We start from the raw sequence: 19,585 nt of genomic DNA on the forward strand, positions 1-19,585 counted from the left end.
ACCTTACCCAGTACTTATCGTGCATTCCTTTATAACTGGGAACTGGTAATCTTACGACTTCAAAGGTCATGAGCTGGGCGGTGACGTCACCAGAGCTGGTATTTCCCATTCCAAACTCTTAGGAGCCTCAGCAGCCCCGACCTCAAAAATCCGGTGATTGCCCCCTAGTCCGATACCTCAAGAGTCCGATACCTCACGAGTCCGACACCTCATGGTTTTGGGTTAGGGTCTGGGGGAGGTTAGGTTTAGGCGTGGGGGTGGGAGAGGTTAGGTTTTGGGTTAGGGTCTGGGGGAGGTTAGGTTTAGGCGTGGGGGTGGGAGAGGTTAGGTTTTGGCTTAGGGTCTGGGGGAAGTTAGCCTCTTTTTTCGGACTCGTGAGGTGTCGGACTCGTGAGGTATCGGACTCGTGCCATGGCACCAAAAATCCAAGATGGCTGCGCCGCGCAACAACAGTAGTTATAATCGTAGTAATGTTGTTTAGCACTTCTGTTTTGTTTGTGTCTCATTAAATCAGCTGTACACACAGCACTGCCTAACTTCTATCTGTGTGGACATGAGGCTGCAGTGTTTGTATGCGCAAAATGCAGCAAAATGCCATGTTGTCAATTGTTATTGCTAACAATGGCTAGCCTGGCTAGCGAGTGGATCTGACCAATGAACAGTGAACTTCCCAGCTCAAGTTTTCTGCAAATGGAACACTAACAAAACAGATGTGATGTCATTTAGCCTCCACATCCCAGTTATTTTGCGATAAAGGAACGCACGATTATTGCATTATCAGTTGCCCCAATGCTTTTGTGTGGTCGTATTGCTGAATGCTTTCTTGTGCGTGGCGTAGATTTGAATTGGTAAAGATTAACTCTACTCTTCATCCTCTCACCAGCAGCAGTGTGACTTTTGAGAAAGTGTGAAGCTGAAAGTGTGAGGCATTGTGTGTGCACCACTGGAGTGGACCCATCTTCATTAAGTGTTGCCTTGAGAGGTTTGCCTTGAGAGGTTTGCCCTGAAACGGCGGCACTAAAGCAGAGGTTGACGTGGACATTTTGCATTTGAAGAATGGATTCTTTTTCACAGTGTAAATGCCTGTAAAGTCCTAAACGTTGCTTGCTTAATGGTCTCAGCGTGTCTCCTCTGCATCTGCCAGCTTGTGTTTTGGAGCTTTGTGGAGGCGAGGAGCCATATTAGCATGTCGGATGACTCAGCCTGCTTAATGCACGAGCGTTGGTTGGGTTTCCAAAAATATCTCAAAGTCCAAAGCTGACATTTTGGGAGTTTGAAAATAAGCAAAAAAGCTCCTGTACACATTTTGGTATGTAAACTAGTGACAAATGAGATCTTTCCAATGTTCTTAACCTGCTGTAACTCAAAATCTCTATATATCGTTTATCACCTTAAACATCTTACAGCTTCCAAGTACATTAAGAAGTCATACATTTGTCATTTTTCAAATCTCCATCTATGATCTTAACAATGGGAAACCCCTTCCTGCTCTGGCAAGCAGGCTGATGTCTGTTTGGAAATGTTGCTTTCGTCTAAATGACTGATAATACCGTTAACCATTCATCTTTAAATGTATACTTCTCCAACCTCTTGCCTCCCTATGCCTCCACCTCTCCATCCCTCCCTCCTGTCATCTGTCACTGCCTCCTCCTTTACGCCCACCCTGCACCCCAGGGTGAGCAGGCCAGGAACATTCCTGGAGAGTCGGTGACCGAGGAGCAGTTTACAGATGAAGATGGGAATCTTGTCACTAGAAAAGTAACATTCATCATCTTCACTCTATAATATAACCTCACACACACACACACACTCACTTATACATATACATGCCCAGATAACATGTGAGACATACTACACAGTCACACACACACACACACACACGCACACAGTCACGCACACGCACACAGTCACACACACGCACACGCACACAGTCACACACACGCACACGCACACAGTCACACACGCACACAGTCACACACACACACACACACGCACACGCACACAGTGTCACACACACACACACACACACACACACACACACACACACACACACACACATACGGATAAACATACAGGCTGTAGTTCTCACTCTCCTCTCCATCCATTCTCCACACACTCCATTCCTCACCCTCCATCCCATGACCTCCCTCTGACACGCCTCTGTAACGCCCCCTACAGGTGATCAGGAAGGTGGTGCGTCGCATGTTCACCTCCGAGGAGAGGAGGCAAGGAGGTGGCGAAACTGTTTCAGAAGGAGGTGGTGGTGGTGGTGGTGGTGGTGGTGGTGGTGGTGGTGGTGGTGGTGGTGGTGGTGTAGCCACAGGTGGAGCAGCAGACACTCCTTCTTCAGCAGGAGCAGCAGGAGGGGGGAAGGGCAGGAAGAGGGGAAAACGCTCCCGGCAGGGCCAGAGGGCAGAGCGGCCCGAGGAGGAGCAGAGGAAGGAGGGGCCTGGCAGCAGTAAGGAGGGGCCTGATGGCAGCAGTAAGGCCCAGAAGACCCAGGTTGGCGCCCGACCGAGCCAGCTGACCTATCCTGGCCCACTGAAAGCATGAGCCATGGACCCTGTTTCCCAAAACAACATCTTGGCACGAGGATTGACACAGGAATAGAAATAGCTTTTTAGTGCTGTGAGGCCCCCATATGAAGCTTTTCCTACATGTGGCCAGCAGGGGGTTAAAAGCCCACCCTCGGTGCAGTGTAGCGCACAGTGGAAATGTGCTGAGATGCTTTTGGGAATACAGGTCCTGCTCACATAGATCCACACTAGCATACAGCATTAGATCCACACTAGCATACAGCATTAGATCCACACTAGCATACAGCATTAGATCCACACTAGCATACAGCATTAGATCCACACTAGCATACAGCATTAGATCCACACTAGCACACAGCATTAGATCCACACTAGCATACAGCATTAGATCCACACTAGCACACAGCATTAGATCCACACTAGCACACAGCATTAGATCCACACTAGCATACAGCATTAGATCCACACTAGCATACAGCATTAGACACTAGCATACAGCATTAGATCCACACTAGCATACAGCATTAGATCCACACTAGCACACAGCATTAGATCCACACTAGCATACAGCATTAGATCCACACTAGCATACAGCATTAGACACTAGCATACAGCATTAGATCCACACTAGCATACAGCATTAGATCCACACTAGCATACAGCATTAGATCCACACTAGCATACAGCATTAGATCCACACTAGCATACAGCATTAGATCCACACTAGCATACAGCATTAGATCCACACTAGCATACAGCATTAGATCCACACTAGCACACAGCATTAGATCCACACTAGCATACAGCATTAGATCCACACTAGCATACAGCATTAGACACTAGCATACAGCATTAGATCCACACTAGCATACAGCATTAGATCCACACTAGCATACAGCATTAGATCCACACTAGCATACAGCATTAGACACTAGCATACAGCATTAGACACTAGCATACAGCATTAGATCCACACTAGCATACAGCATTAGACACTAGCATACAGCATTAGACACTAGCATACAGCATTAGATCCACACTAGCATACAGCATTAGACACTAGCATACAGCATTAGATCCACACTAGCATACAGCATTAGACACTAGCATACAGCATTAGATCCACACTAGCATACAGCATTAGATCCACACTAGCACACAGCATTAGATCCACACTAGCATACAGCATTAGATCCACACTAGCATACAGCATTAGACACTAGCATACAGCATTAGACACTAGCATACAGCATTAGATCCACACTAGCATACAGCATTAGATACACACTAGCATACAGCATTAGACACTAGCATACAGCATTAGATCCACACTAGCATACAGCATTAGATCCACACTAGCACACAGCATTAGATCCACACTAGCATACAGCATTAGATCCACACTAGCATACAGCATTAGACACTAGCATACAGCATTAGATCCACACTAGCATACAGCATTAGATCCACACTAGCATACAGCATTAGATCCACACTAGCATACAGCATTAGATCCACACTAGCACACAGCATTAGATCCACACTAGCATACAGCATTAGATCCACACTAGCACACAGCATTAGATCCACACTAGCATACAGCATTAGATCCACACTAGCATACAGCATTAGATCCACACTAGCATACAGCATTAGATCCACACTAGCATACAGCATTAGATCCACACTAGCATACAGCATTAGATCCACACTAGCATACAGCATTAGATCCACACTAGCATACAGCATTAGATCCACACTAGCATACAGCATTAGATCCACACTAGCATACAGCATTAGGCAAAGATGCATTTGAACAATATTAATATGTATTCGATCATGTAGTGTAAATGAACACCGGACACACACACACACACACACACACACACACACACACACACACACACACGTGCACGCACGCACACACAATGGGAGGAGAGAAAGGAGAAACCATATGAAATTGAACAGCCATGAAAAGATCATATTTGTACCATGGGTTAACATTTGAAAGCGGTCTGTATCGTAAGGCCAATGGACACCAGTTTGTTCATAATCAAGCCCTTTTTACCCAGCACTTATCGCCGGTGGTCATACAACGTTTCACCCAGGTTTAACTGGGCGAGAAGGTGCTTCCCAGCTGCACATCCAGCTGGAGGAGAGTTCATCTGAGCTGTCTTCTGTTATGCTAGTGTGGATCAAATATAATACAGCCGTACAATGTGTGGAGTGCTGTGGCATGTAAGAGTGGCACGACAATACAAGTGTATGGTCTAATCGTCACTATAGACGGTTCCGAGGTTTGCCGTGTTTGCAGTGTGCGTGTGTTGCTGTTTTCAAATCAAACTCATTTAGAAAATAGAAACGCTAACATATCTTTCACTCTTTCAACTCCTTTATCTTTTCCAGCATGTCTCGTTAGTTGGAAATGCATCTTCTCATCTCTCCTCCAGTCAATCTGCTGATGTAGCTGAGCTGAACGGTTGCTGTACCTGTGAAAACGCAACGGTGTCAGATCTATACTAACTCTCTTTTTCTGTCTCTCCCTCTGTCTTCTTCTCTCGTTTTCACTCTTTTCTTTCATTGCCTCTTCGCCTTCGTCTCTTCTTCACTCCCTCAATCAACCTTCTCTCTCTCTCTCTCTCTCTCTCTCTCTCTCTCTCTCTCTCTCTCTCTCTCTCTCTCTCTCTCTCTCTCTCTCTCTCTCTCCCCGCCAAGTCTGGAGAAGGAGCCAAGGGGAAACAAGGGAAGAAGAAGTGTCAGTCGTAACAGTGGCGTTCTCAACTTAACCTGGTATGTGGCTAATAGCAGCTAGTGACAGTTTTATCCATTTATGAAGTACAATGTCAAACATCACTCTGTAAAGCCAAAATTGTGACGTGGGTCCAACGCATTTTAGCAATACGATGTTACACATTTCCTAACAATGTAATATTAGCATAACCCTACAGTTAAGACGGAGAAATTACAATTAAGAGTGTCACTTCTGCAACTAGATTGTTGTTGCAGGCAGTGTTGGGCATTAAATTAAAGTAACGCATTGCTGTAATTTGATTACTCTCCCAGTAACTAGTAACCCAAGGCCTTACAATTTCCAAAAACAGTAATCATATTACAAGTAACTTCAAGTTACTGCAGTACTTTCTCCAGCGCTGGCACAACAATAAAAGCTAGTGTGGAGATAGGTGTGGCTATGCGAGAATACTGTGTTGCCAGAACGCAATGAGTTTTTAGTCCTAGGTAGACAAATAAATATAAAGTATGCTGTTTTGCTGATTGTTGGCACCTCCTGTAAGAGTATTGTTCCAATTAAGTGGATTCAGTTCTAAAAGGAGCTGGCTAAACAGGTTGTACGTAACCTTTTCAGCAGGGGGGGGGGAGTAACTAATAATGTAACTAATTACTTTTGAGACCAAGTAATCAATAAAGTAATTGTATTACTGTTGAAAGGAGTAATCAGTAACTAATTGCATGTCCTGGGTAACTTCCTTGGAAATGCAAAATACAGTATGGCCACTTACTTTCAGTCTGTGATCATATGTAAATCATAACTGGTTTGTTGTGTTGAATATCTCTCAGTCCATGTGCAGGACCACACATTTGAACTGAAGTTTGTAATCTTGAACCCAACCTTACCTCCCAGGTCCACGGACATCACAAACCCTGGGAGGGGAAAATGACTGGAACCCTTGAAACACGGAGAGCCTGGTCAATCAGCCAAAGCGTGTCTGACGCTTTCACTTAAAACGCATGGTTTTTCAGCAAGACAAACTAAACAAATTACTTCTATTTGATTTCGCATGAGCATGTCACCAAACTCACTTACTGTCTAACGGCACCTACGGACGGACACACAGCGGCCGTGAGCTGGGACTTCCTGGTCATTGACAAATGAGAGGAGAGTTTACAACGACAGCCGCCACCCCCCCCCCCTTCCCCCCCACCCCCGAAAGGCATCTGTGACCAAAGATGGCACAAACAGGAAAACGCTGATTGTTGACAGATAAGGAAGACTTTTGAATCACACTGTCAGACACTCGCCTTATATATTTTTCCTCCTGGACCCACAGTATTGGGATGTACCATGTGGTTCTTTTTAAAAAGAATGAAATATAATAATAAATGGATGATTTTGTTGTATATAAATGACACTGTATAAAATCTAAAAAAAATAAAAATAAAAAATAAAAATCAGTAGCTTCAGATTGTTCATGCACTGGTTGATTTAGCTTGATGAGAAGCGTTGCAGACTCGGTGCATATTTGGATTGAAAGGCCAAAACTGTTTCCACTGTCATGAGATTATGTATGAAGCTGTATGTGAATGAGAAACAAAAAAAGCAAAAAAAATATCTGCTTGATTTTAACGAAGGACATTTCTATAAAGCCAACTGCTACTCTCTGAAATCCGCTCTGTCTGTGGAACATTCTTTGTCTTCAGAGTACTAATATTTTTGCTGCATGTGATTTCACTTCATTTTAATGATTTCCTTTTTTTCTCCTAATGCAAAACACTGTATTACCATTAGAGAGGGTTTGATGGTACTTCTGTCTGTGTGTGTGTGTGTGAGCACTCATAACTCCACCATTTGTCATCTATAACTGTTTTTATTTCAGTTTTTAGTTGTTTTTTTTAGATGAAAATATACACACTCCACTCTGCACAATTTCCCATTCGACGCTTTTATCCAAAGTGACGCACATGTGAGATTTTAATACGACACAAGCAAGGATCTAGTGGCGGGAGAGCGATGAGCATTAACCATGGTCCCACACTTCAGTAGTGATGCAGCAGAGCTTCATTGTTATGCTTCAGGAAGGTACTACTAGTGAGCTCCAAACTGCTAGCAGCCCCATGTGTGTAACGGCAAATAAGAACTGACTGTCTATTTGTAAGCCCATGTGTACTAGAAGTGTAAGTTTAGCCTCATAGGTCTGCTGTGGTTTAAAACGGGGACTGATTTTATTTTTATTTGGGGGGGGGTTTGGTGACTTTAATCTTTATTAAATTGATTGCATTTGCACAAGATATTTTTCTTTTTGGCCCTGTGATACAGATCCGATACTTTTTATCAATGGCTAAAAATGGATAAAACATAATAATCTTGATCATGAGTGGTTAAAATTCTGATTTTCTGTTCCTGTCATTGTTGAGTCTTTTTTTTTTCCATATAAGGCCACTCTAACAAGCATCCATTGTTGATGATAGATCCGATACCAACATGTATGAAGAACCAACATAGCTACACTGGAGGATCCAAGTCATTATTTAAGCAGAGAATAAATTGTGTTTAAACTGAACCTCGCACCGAGTCCATCTGTCTTTCTCCTTGTTGATCTTGTTGCGCTCTCTCTCTCATAACTGCTGAGTATACAGTACATGCACAGAGGAATGACCAGTGCTACTCACTGTGACTTAACACCACAGAAAAGCTGATTTAGGTATAATAAGAACTGATGTTATTAATGCTGTTGCTGGACAAGGAAATCCTTTATGATCTCAGTCACAAAGGTTAAATATTGTAATATCATTTCACATGAATCTTGAGGTGTTCAAATGCAACTCAGTAGTTTCCCCAGAGTGAATTGAAACTAGAACTAACAGGAACCATCTATGAATACAATCAGGTGAGTCCAGAAATTTCAAACGGGGACCCCGAGATTCTTCCCATTTATGTTGACATTTTCAATTAAAGAATCACAGTTTCATATGAATAACAAAAACCAGCTCATGTAGCAAGTTTCTGAAGCACGGTGGAGTTGGTGTCTTCCATTCTTGGAGAATACGTTCTTTAGCTAGTACCAGTACAGACAAATGTTAGAATAAAATAAATGGCACTTAGCAGCTAAAAACAAGCCACAGCAGCATCATGGCCAAAATCAGAACAACTGGATTGATCCTGGAGGGGAAATGGAGTTGCTCACACTGTCTTTCTGCATCTGGGTGTCAATGGCGTGTGAACGGAGTTCCTCCTACAGTCACACAGCAGCTGCCCACAAGTGGGCAAGTGAAAAAATACTACCCCTACTGGGAAAATCTACCAACATCTCAGACAACTTTGAACTTTGCACTCAAACTCCAAAGTTCCACAGATTTCTCAAGCTGGCTCCCACCAACGTGCGCTGAGAGAGAAGGAGCAAGGACAAGACAAGGAGCACGGCTGAGAGACATCAAGTGTAAAACAGAGCGCTACAAAAAGAGTCCTATACCCTCCATGGTCAGATTGCTGAATGGACACAAATAAGAGCAATCCTGTGTTTCTGGCTTCACTGTGCGTTTTAGATATTTTTAGATATTGAGCTAATTTTAATATTCAATATGTATTGTGCACTGCAATTCAGTTTGCTCATTTTAAACTGCCAGAGTGCATTTTAATGACATGTATTTAAATGTGTAAATAAAGGACATATATATTATAATTTATATAGCAATATCAACATCTGCAGTCAAGCAATGGTGTGCTCTGCAGTTGATTCATTCCTTATAGGAGGTATGGAACTTAACACTTTACATGACAGCAGCTTGGTAACAACATGTAATGAATGAATGATTTATTTATTTTAGTGTCATGCCACCTAGTGGCCCATCTCTCATGGGATTATATGACACCTTTCATAAACCAAACAATAATCCACAGTACAACTTTCGATACTTGAGTAGATTTTATTTGTACTCTATCCACCCCTGGTCATTTGTAATCAGTAACTGACTACATTTCAATTCCGTAGGTGGTATGGCTGAAGAGCGAGTAATCTGTCCACAGCACACAGAGCCGTCAGCCGGGCGTCTGGGTCTTGGTCCCAACAGTTTGTCACCAGTTCCGGCAATGTAGATCCCTGAAAGTGTCACGCACTTTTAGACATTCAAATAAGTGTGGTCTTGACTCAATTTCAATCATGAAGACTGGATTTCTGCAGCATCACCCAGTTTCAGGTTAGATGCTATGCTGTGCCCGCCTCCTTTTCATTCAGGGTGTGTAACTCCCTGCTCAAGTGACATCACAATTGCCCCCCTTTTGTCCATTTTCCGAGTATCCAATCAGCTCTAGACATCTGTCTCTCCTTGTCTGCTGAGCCAATCACCTAAGCGGTGGGTCTCATCCTCAGTTGCTGACCATCATCACTGGTGCAGTTGTTTGCGCCCCACCCCCTCCCCTGATCACCACCAATGTCATGACTCCTGAAGAAATCCCTATGGGGGGAATTTTCTATCCTATACTGCAGTGACACCCTCCTCTCTCATCTCAAGAGGAGCGTTGTCATATCATGGAGTCATACGCCAAACTTAATTTGTCTATTTGTTCATTAAAGTTGATTAAACCTACTAGTCTCTCATGATTGAAATACATACTCATTTAAGTCACTATCATATTTACCAGTCAAAAGTTTGTACACAACTGCTTGAATTAACTTAGTTTTTATGATCTTAAAGCCATTTTGATTCAAGCTTAAACGCTTGAAATGTGTTTCTTAGATGAAGTTGATGCCTGTGTATGGATTTCTTTCCAATGCCTTTTCCTTTCCATCAAGGCAATGGTGATCGTTTTGATTTGTCTGTGTTGTGGGTGGAGAGATCACAGTGAGGCTGTGATCTGAGCGTTTTGATTTGTCTGTGTTGTGGGTGGAGAGATCACAGTGAGGCTGTGATCTGAACGTTTTGATTTGTCTGTGTTGTGGGTGGAGAGATCACAGTGAGGCTGTGATCTGAGCGTTTTGATTTGTCTGTATTGTGGGTGGAGAGATCACAGTGAGGCTGTGATCTGAGCGTTTTGATTTGTCTGTGTTGTGGGTGGAGAGATCACAGTGAGGCTGGTATCTGATCCTTTTGATTTGTCTGTGTTGTGGGTGGAGAGATCACAGTGAGGCTGGGATCTGAGCGTTTTGATTTGTCTGTGTTGTGGGTGGAGAGATCACAGTGAGGCTGTGATCTGATCGTTTTGATTTGTCTGTGTTGTGGGTGGAGAGATCACAGTGAGGCTGTGATCTGAGCGTTTTGATTTGTCTGTTGTGTTGTGGGTGGAGAGATCACAGTGAGGCTGGGATCTGAGCGTTTTGATTTGTCTGTGTTGTGGGTGGAGAGATCACAGTGAGGCTGTGATCTGAACGTTTTGATTTGTCTGTGTTGTGGGTGGAGAGATCACAGTGAGGCTGTGATCTGAGCGTTTTGATTTGTCTGTATTGTGGGTGGAGAGATCACAGTGAGGCTGTGATCTGAGCGTTTTGATTTGTCTGTGTTGTGGGTGGTAGGGATGGGCATTTCTAGTAAAAACACTATTCGAAATTCGCTGGCCAAATTCGAATTTAATTCGAATTTCGAAAATAAATAAATAAATGTAAAAAAAAAAAAAAAAAAAAATTACATTTTTAATTTTTTTTACATTGACATTTTCGAAAATAAAAAACAGTTTTGACAATCATGAGTGGTTGTGGTTCATTAAATATTTAGTAGGCTCAGGTCTGAGTGCCAAAGGGGTGCCAAAGTCACCCCCTCTCCCTCTTCATGGGATTTCATCCGCCATTCATTTTTCCATAAACCTTGCTTAAAATGCTTATAGCGATTTGACTATACCGGTACTTAGAATCAGGGGAGACAATGCAACATTTCACTCAAAAAAAAAAAAAAAAAAATTTTTTTTTTTTTTTTTTCGAATTTCGAATTTCAATAATAAAAGTCGACCTTGATAATAACAACGATTATTCGAAAATTCGAAATTCGATGCCCATCCCTAGTGGGTGGAGAGATCACAGTGAGGCTGGTATCTGATCCTTTTGATTTGTCTGTGTTGTGGGTGGAGAGATCACAGTGAGGCTGGGATCTGAGCGTTTTGATTTGTCTGTGTTGTGGGTGGAGAGATCACAGTGAGGCTGGGATCTGAGCGTTTTGATTTGTCTGTGTTGTGGGTGGAGAGATCACAGTGAGGCTGGGATCTGAGCGTTTTGATTTGTCTGTGTTGTGGGTGGAGAGATCACAGTGAGGCTGGGATCTGAGCGTTTTGATTTGTCTGTGTTGTGGGTGGAGAGATCACAGTGAGGCTGGGATCTGAGCGTTTTCATTTGTCTGTGTTGTGGGTGGAGAGATCACAGTGAGGCTGGGATCTGAGCGTTTTGATTTGTCTGTGTTGTGGGTGGAGAGATCACAGTGAGGCTGTGATCTGAGCGTTTTGATTTGTCTGTGTTGTGGGTGGAGAGATCACAGTGAGGCTGGTATCTGAGCGTTTTGATTTGTCTGTATTGTGGGTGGAGAGATCACAGTGAGGCTGTGATCTGAGCGTTTTGATTTGTCTGTTGTGTTGTGGGTGGAGAGATCACAGTGAGGCTGGTATCTGAGCGTTTTGATTTGTCTGTATTGTGGGTGGAGAGATCACAGTGAGGCTGTGATCTGAGCGTTTTGATTTGTCTGTTGTGTTGTGGGTGGAGAGATCACAGTGAGGCTGTGATCTGAGCGTTTTGATTTGTCTGTGTTGTGGGTGGAGAGATCACAGTGAGGCTGGGATCTGAGCGTTTTTGATTTGTCTGTGTTGTGGGTGGAGAGATCACAGTGAGGCTGGGATCTGAGCGTTTTTGATTTGTCTGTGTTGTGGGTGGAGAGATCACAGTGAGGCTGTGATCTGAGCGTTTTGATTTGTCTGTTGTGTTGTGGGTGGAGAGATCACAGTTAGGCTGGGATCTGAGCGTTTTTGATTTGTCTGTTGTGGGTGGAGAGATCACAGTGAGGCTGGGATCTGAGCGTTTTTGATTTGACTGTGTTGTGGGTGGAGAGATCACAGTGAGGCTGTGATCTGAGCGTTTTGATTTGTCTGTTGTGTTGTGGGTGGAGAGATCACAGTGAGGCTGTGATCTGAGCGTTTTGATTTGTCTGTGTTGTGGGTGGAGAGATCACAGTGAGGCTGGGATCTGAGCGTTTTTGATTTGTCTGTGTTGTGGGTGGAGAGATCACAGTGAGGCTGGGATCTGAGCGTTTTTGATTTGTCTGTGTTGTGGGTGGAGAGATCACAGTGAGGCTGTGATCTGAGCGTTTTGATTTGTCTGTTGTGTTGTGGGTGGAGAGATCACAGTGAGGCTGTGATCTGAGCGTTTTGATTTGTCTGTGTTGTGGGTGGAGAGATCACAGTGAGGCTGTGATCTGAGCGTTTTGATTTGTCTGTTGTGTTGTGGGTGGAGAGATCACAGTGAGGCTGTGATCTGAGCGTTTTGATTTGTCTGTGTTGTGGGTGGAGAGATCACAGTGAGGCTGGGATCTGAGCGTTTTGATTTGTCTGTGTTGTGGGTGGAGAGATCACAGTGAGGCTGTGATCTGAGCGTTTTGATTTGTCTGTGTTGTGGGTGGAGAGATCACAGTGAGGCTGGGATCTGAGCGTTTTGATTTGTCTGTGTTGTGGGTGGAGAGATCACAGTGAGGCTGTGATCTGAGCGTTTTGATTTGTCTGTGTTGTGGGTGGAGAGATCACAGTGAGGCTGGGATCTGAGTGTTTTGATTTGTCTGTGTTGTGGGTGGAGAGATCACAGTGAGGCTGTGATCTGAGCGTTTTGATTTGTCTGTGTTGTGGGTGGAGAGATCACAGTGAGGCTGTGATCTGAGCGTTTTGATTTGTCTGTGTTGTGGGTGGAGAGATCACAGTGAGGCTGTGATCTGAGCGTTTTGATTTGTCTGTGTTGTGGGTGGAGAGATCACGGTGAGGCTGTGATCTGAGCGTTTTGATTTGTCTGTGTTGTGGGTGGAGAGATCACGGTGAGGCTGTGATCTGAGCGTTTTGATTTGTCTGTGTTGTGGGTGGAGAGATCACAGTGAGGCTGGGATCTGAACGGCCATTGTTCTGCATCCTCTAATTAGTGGGGTTTGGTGGTTCAGCATTCTACTGGCGACCCCTGGTGGTCCCTGGACCTCACGCTGAGAACCACTGGTTTAATCGTAATGTATTGTGATATAATAACCTGTAGGGTACTGTCATACTGTCAAGAGGAATGTGCATTTTTTTCTTTTCTCTATTTTTATTTGTAATTATTTCTCTCTCTTGTTTGCTTTGTTTGGTTTGGCTTTTGAATATTGTTTGTAGATTTTAAATGTTTACAGTAAACACTGAAAAAAGCAACAAAAAAGCTTAATCACAAACACCTTTGTTTAACACCTTTTGTTTCCAATTGTGTTATTTTATAGTTTTGATGTCTTTACAATTTTTGAAAAATTGTAAAAATGTGGTGTCTCCAAACCTTTGACTGGTAGTGTACATTGGCTAGGCAATACTTTTTCGGTCAAAGTGAGTTGCTCTTTGTGGTAGAATACCTGCAGTGCATGGTCCCAGTGTTCAGGTATGGAAGGTCTCTTTTCCATCAGAGACACATGCATGAAGAGGTTCTCCAGTGTCGGATCATCTCCCAGCTCTGCTTCATAAGGCAAACGATGCTCTGGAACCAGGCTGCCTGCAGAGGGAGACATTGGGTGCATTTTAATCTCCATTTACCGTCACAGCACCTACACACTGTATAGAAGGAGTGCACAAAGTAATAGCAGGGTTCACCAATAGGCTATATACCATAGGGATATACTCTATTGTAGGGGTTTTCAACTGGTGGTCCATGAAGGCATTGGAGGTGGTCCCTGACCATGCATTCAATAAAGTAGTTTCCATCTCAACCCCTGTCCTCACCAGTCATCCTCAGGTTGCGTCTTAGTCAGAATGGTGGTCCATGGTACAATCAGTTGAAAACCCCTGCTATATAAGTACATTGTTCAACTCTGACAATATTTGATTTATTTGATGTTTATTGGATTACGGTACTGTATTTGTAATTTATTATTATGGTGTGTGTGTGTGTGTGTGTGTGTGTGTGTGTGTGTGTGTCATTTTTGAGCTCTGCATGTACAAGTACCTATCCATAAGTCTCTGAACAATCGAAAGAATTCACTAATGGTTCAATTTAAGCGAGGGGCAGATTTTCACCTGAGCAAGTGAAGTGTCGGGAGAATTACACACTCATTTCACAATGATCAATATGTTCATGTGCATGTTGTACACACAGAGTAGCTTAGCTACCTGACCGTGTCCACCGTTCTGTACAGGACTACAAAGGAAGATACCTTCAAACAAATCTGAGCAGCGCATGCAGATCTCCCACAGCAGCAGTCCCAGAGAGTAGACGTCCCGCTGCATGAGGCGCTGCCGCGGGCGACGCCAGTTGCTGCCAGTCAAAGAGCCTTCCAGGACCTCAGGGGGCATGTAGCACAGCGTGCCCACCTGAGGAAAAGCCTGCAGAGGGATAGAGATTCAAACAGGTCATCAAATCAGCCCTTCTCATCCATATTCTGTATGTTGCTATATTACGCATATTATGTGTATTATTCAGGCTAAGGAGAGCCTGAATGTGAGGGAAAGCAAAGATATGTACAAATCATCCATGTCTTTCCCATGTGTGTCTGTTTATACTTTCATGATGTTTTGGGTTTGTTATATGTATGCATTTATATATGTACTGTGTACTCACTGTATATGTATACTGTATTCATTATGTATATGTATTGTGTAGGCCTATATGGAAATGTATAGCAGAAAATAACAGTACAGAAGAAAAGAAATGTATAGCAAAAAATAGGAGAGAAGAGAAGAAGAGAAGAGAAGAGAAGAGAAGAGAAGAGAAGAGAGCTTTGACTTCTCCATGGAAAGTTCCACTGTGATTGTCTGCTATTTCTCTGGTGAGTTTATTAACTTTTATCTGCATTGTTTTCACCAGTAATGTGAATGAACAAAAAGAGCCAATCTGTCACCTCCATGTCTAGCTTCCTCACTCTGGACCTGCGGGGAGGCTCAGGACAGGAGCGCAGGATGGAGGAACAGCCAAAGTTGCTCAGGGCGCACGACGTGCCGTCTGCTCTCACCAGCACATTGGCACTGCTCAGGTCCCCGTGGGCCACGGCAGGTTTGTGCTCACCTGCAAGAATGAACGCATGCACACGCACACGCCCACCACACGCCCACCACACGCACACACACGCACACGCACACGCACACGCACACACACACAGATTGCAGATTTTGTGTGATGTGGTCTGAATTTTTTTATGGCAACTTATTTTCGTTATTTTCTTATCATTAGCACTCGCCTGAATTAGTCTGGTTAGATAACGGTTAAAGACAATTCTATACAGAGATGCATTTAGTTACCGCTACTTCTGCTGCAACATATTGACAGTATACCCATGCTATCTTGATAGGTATAGTGTGCACATAATGCACACAAATACACACACATTGTTTCACAGCAATATATACTGGCCCATACTGTACCATGGTGGCGAAGGTCAGAGTGGAGGTAGGCGAGTCCCTGTGCTAGAAACTGGCACAGCTTCCGTGATGACGTCCAGCTGTTTGTCTGCACAGTCAAGAAGGAGTGGAGTGAGCCCTACAATCAAAGAGACAGCAGAGAATCCTGTTGAAATAAGTGCAGCGGCGTGCACACAGTGACAGTGGCGTGCACACAGTGACAGTGACAGGGGCAAGGTTCTCTAAAAGGCCAACATCTGGATTATCCTGCTCCCTCAGCTGGCTAGTGGCTTTTAATCTGCTTCCAGGAAGGGGGGGTCTGGTGTGTTTTGTAGAGTGGCATGTATGTGAAAATGCAAATATGCTTCCATGTTATTAAAGAAAATGCAACATAATCCTTCTTTCTCATCATCTCTCCCTCTACCCATCTCTCAGAAAATGAGAATCTATTCTTCACTCACACGTGCAGCAAGTTCCAGGACGATGAGCCATTCCCCACTGTCCACTTTACACCCAGCTCCCAGGAAGTGGACAATCCCAGCATGCTTGATCAGCGGTAGTTCATGGACCTTCTTCTCCAAGGTGAAATGATGTTCAAAGTATTGAGGGAAAACTTTGACTGCCACCACAGAGCGCTGGTACTTCCCCTGCCACACTGTTGCAAACTGCCCACAGACCATCATCTGAAACATAAATTAACATTACAGGAGATATGGGGAATCCATGAGACCAAAGAGAAATTGATATTTGAACGTAAAAAATAATATCAGGCCAGATTTTCCATTACTGGACATATATTTCACTACCTGCTGTAATTCAATGTTGGCACAGTCAGCCTGAGAGGTTTCAGTTGTGCGGCAAGAGCAGAGTGGCGAGGCATCAACTTGCAGGTTCTCAACTTGTGGGTTGATAACTGAGTTCTCATCTAACATGATGATGAAAATAGAAAATAGACAGTAATGTGATGAACATTCACTCATTGCTATAACACAATCTGACACAATTTGCATGCAGCCAGGACACTGAAGCGCTCTCGCAAGATCAGGCCGACCCCTCCCACCCTGGCCACAAACTCTTTAAAACACTCCCCCACGGCAAGAGGCTGAGGTCTGCCAAGACCAGAACCACCCGCCACAAGACCAGCTTCTTCCCAACCGCCATCAGCCTCACCAACAAGGCCCGGAAACAACCCCCCCCCCCCCCCCCCCACACACACATAAACTCAACTGAACTCCCCCCCCCCCCCCCCCATAAAACTGGAACTCATATCTAATTTAATGCCTGTTTAACTGGGTCTGTAAATTCATGTAAATTCCCTGCACATGTAATGCCTATTTAACTTAGCCTGTAAATTTCATGTACATTCAATGTAAACTCTTATTTAACTCCGACTGTAAATCCACTGCCTATTTAACGCCTATTTAACTCAAGTCTGTAAATCGCATGTAAATTCAACGTAAATTCATATTTATTATCCACAGAACACTTCACCACTCATGTACATATTGTATATGTTTACTCGATTTGATTGCACTTGTAACTTTGTGATTGTCTTTGGTTATCTTCCTACTTCTTATCTCTGTATATTGATGTGACCGCTACGCTGCATACAGACACTAAGACAAATTCCTCGTAATGTAACTTGCATACTGTGGCAATAAAAGTGATTCTGATTCTGATTCTGATTTTACATTCGCTCGACTGAGTAACCCACAAAAGCGAGATGGAAAGATGTTTAAAGATCAATCTTGCTTTTGTGTGTGTGTAGGACTGTGTTCATGGGGACATGTTGCTAACTGCAAGTTTCAAGCTCCGTCCACGAATGCCCAACTCAGTTAGTAGAGCAATAACAGAGACTTTGCCACAAAACCCATGACAACTTCTACAGGCCGCACTCGAGTCCTCCAACCTTGCTGCTCTGCTATTAGCCTCCTCAACTCGGTCTTCCCAGGGGACCGTGAGTTCGATAAAATAAACGATCTTCTATCTTCTCTACCTCTAGACCACAGTAACAAATCCGGCCATAGTCGAGTGCTAACTATATATGCTGGGATGACTAGCTGCTCATTCAAGTCAACCCTCATTTCCCAGGCTCCTCCACCTACCTTCTGCCCTGACTTGTACCTGAACCTACTTGTCTAACCTTTTCTCCCTCATGTACAAATTTGATCTGTCTAGTCTCTTTACTAGCAACTAGAGAATTTACTTCTAGCAGTTTTTCCTCAACTGCAGCTGCCAAACATTTCAACACCTGGTTGTGACGCCAGGTGTATCGCCCCTGGGAAAGACTAACCTTACACTCAGTATATGTATTTAATGTGTATTTTATTGTTGTTGTTGTTTGCTAGGGACTAGATGGAATAACCTTTTCTCTTTTAATATTAAATAAACTCAAATGAGAACAGGAACAGGGAGTATTATACAATAGCACAATACAAACCAAGGTCAGTCCAGAGAGGCAGAAACAGTGCCAAGGTTAAACAATATGAGAACTGGATACAAGTTTGGAAACTATTTTTACTTTCTTCCACTGTATGCTACCCAATTAGGAAAGACCTGTAAATATTTTACAATAGATGTGATAGAAAACCTGGTCAGGACTTCTGTGGGCTTCTGGGGTCAAATCTGGACAGTCACACAATTAAAAAAATAATAATGAAAATGACAATCATTCACGTGAAAATGAGTAATACAAAAATAATCTTACCGTTCACTTCGGAGAGGAATCTGCATTTGGCAGCGCAAAGTATGAGCAGGAATAGTAAAATTCCAATGGCGAATACAGTTCCAATTCCAAATCTCGTAACTAAAGCAAGAGCAAACACACACACAAAAAAGGCTATAGTTAACATCTTGTTTTGCATGAATTAATATTTAAATTATGTTGGGAGTAAAAGTCTTAATTCTACCAAATCTAATAGTAGCCCAGCAGATATGTGCAATCTATAAGGGAATTGTGCCTTTGACGATAAAAACATGAGCTTTTGCACACTGTTAGAGCATGCACTTATGATGATTTTTGGCTATAGGGCCATCGCATAGGTGGCCATTTTCCAAGATGGCTGCCCCTGGTTGTGACTTTACCAGTAGCTCAGGTTCTAGACCACCTAGGACCCTGATCCTGGTGGCTAGTCCTACATTTTCAAGGATGAGGAATGCAGTGGCACTATTTACAACATGCTAGCAACTACATAACTTCATATATCTGGCATTCAGGGAACTAAATGATAGTGAAACCATCAAGATGGAAGTTTTCGAACTGTGACATGATATTACAATGCAGTACATCCCAATGTCTCCTTTATAATACTTAGTTTAGTAGGTGAATATAGGGTAGTTTATTTATATGAGCACATAGTTCACGAGATCTCTGGCATAGCCATGGTTGTGATAGGGTGCTCCTGTGCCACACAAAGAGGCAGCTGGCACACCCCAAAAAAATCAGATGCAGAATTATTTTTTAGTTAGACTACTAAGTTACTTACTACATACTACATTACATACAACATTTTGTTCAAAACCTAGGCTATTATGGTATTACAATAATTGTTAATTTTACATTAAATTCGAAATTATTATTTGTAAAAAACAACAACCGTCATGCACAGCATGCCTACCAATCATGCGCAAACTGTAGCCGTTGACTAGTGACCCAGCAACCGGTGACCCAGCAACCATCACGGGAGCACTTCTAGCAATATCTACTCCTGCAGAAGGCCTACACGGAGTACAGCAATGACCTGGACGAGGGAAACGATCTGATGTCCCTGGAAGACTGGTGTACTGAAAGAGCTGC

General features: G+C 43.4%; 1 protein-coding gene across 1 annotated transcript in view; it reads left to right on the forward strand.

Moving 5' to 3' along the window:
* LOC310775455 (ankyrin-3-like) overlaps nt 1–7,693 on the forward strand; it is a gene marked incomplete at its 5' end in the record, with an annotated part of 180,317 nt that extends 172,624 nt beyond the window's left edge. The window contains 3 exons of the mRNA XM_083635605.1: nt 1,675–1,758; nt 5,253–5,327; nt 6,178–7,693. Coding sequence (XP_083491731.1) covers nt 1,675–1,758; nt 5,253–5,303 — 135 coding nt within the window. The 3' untranslated portion in view covers nt 5,304–5,327; nt 6,178–7,693. The remainder of the gene's footprint in view (nt 1–1,674; nt 1,759–5,252; nt 5,328–6,177) is intronic.
* Between the last annotated feature and the right edge of the window lie 11,892 nt (nt 7,694–19,585).

The sequence above is a fragment of the Poromitra crassiceps genome (genome assembly GCF_964638095.1).
Source record: "Poromitra crassiceps genome assembly, chromosome: 4".
Taxonomy (NCBI): Eukaryota; Metazoa; Chordata; class Actinopteri; order Beryciformes; family Melamphaidae; genus Poromitra; species Poromitra crassiceps.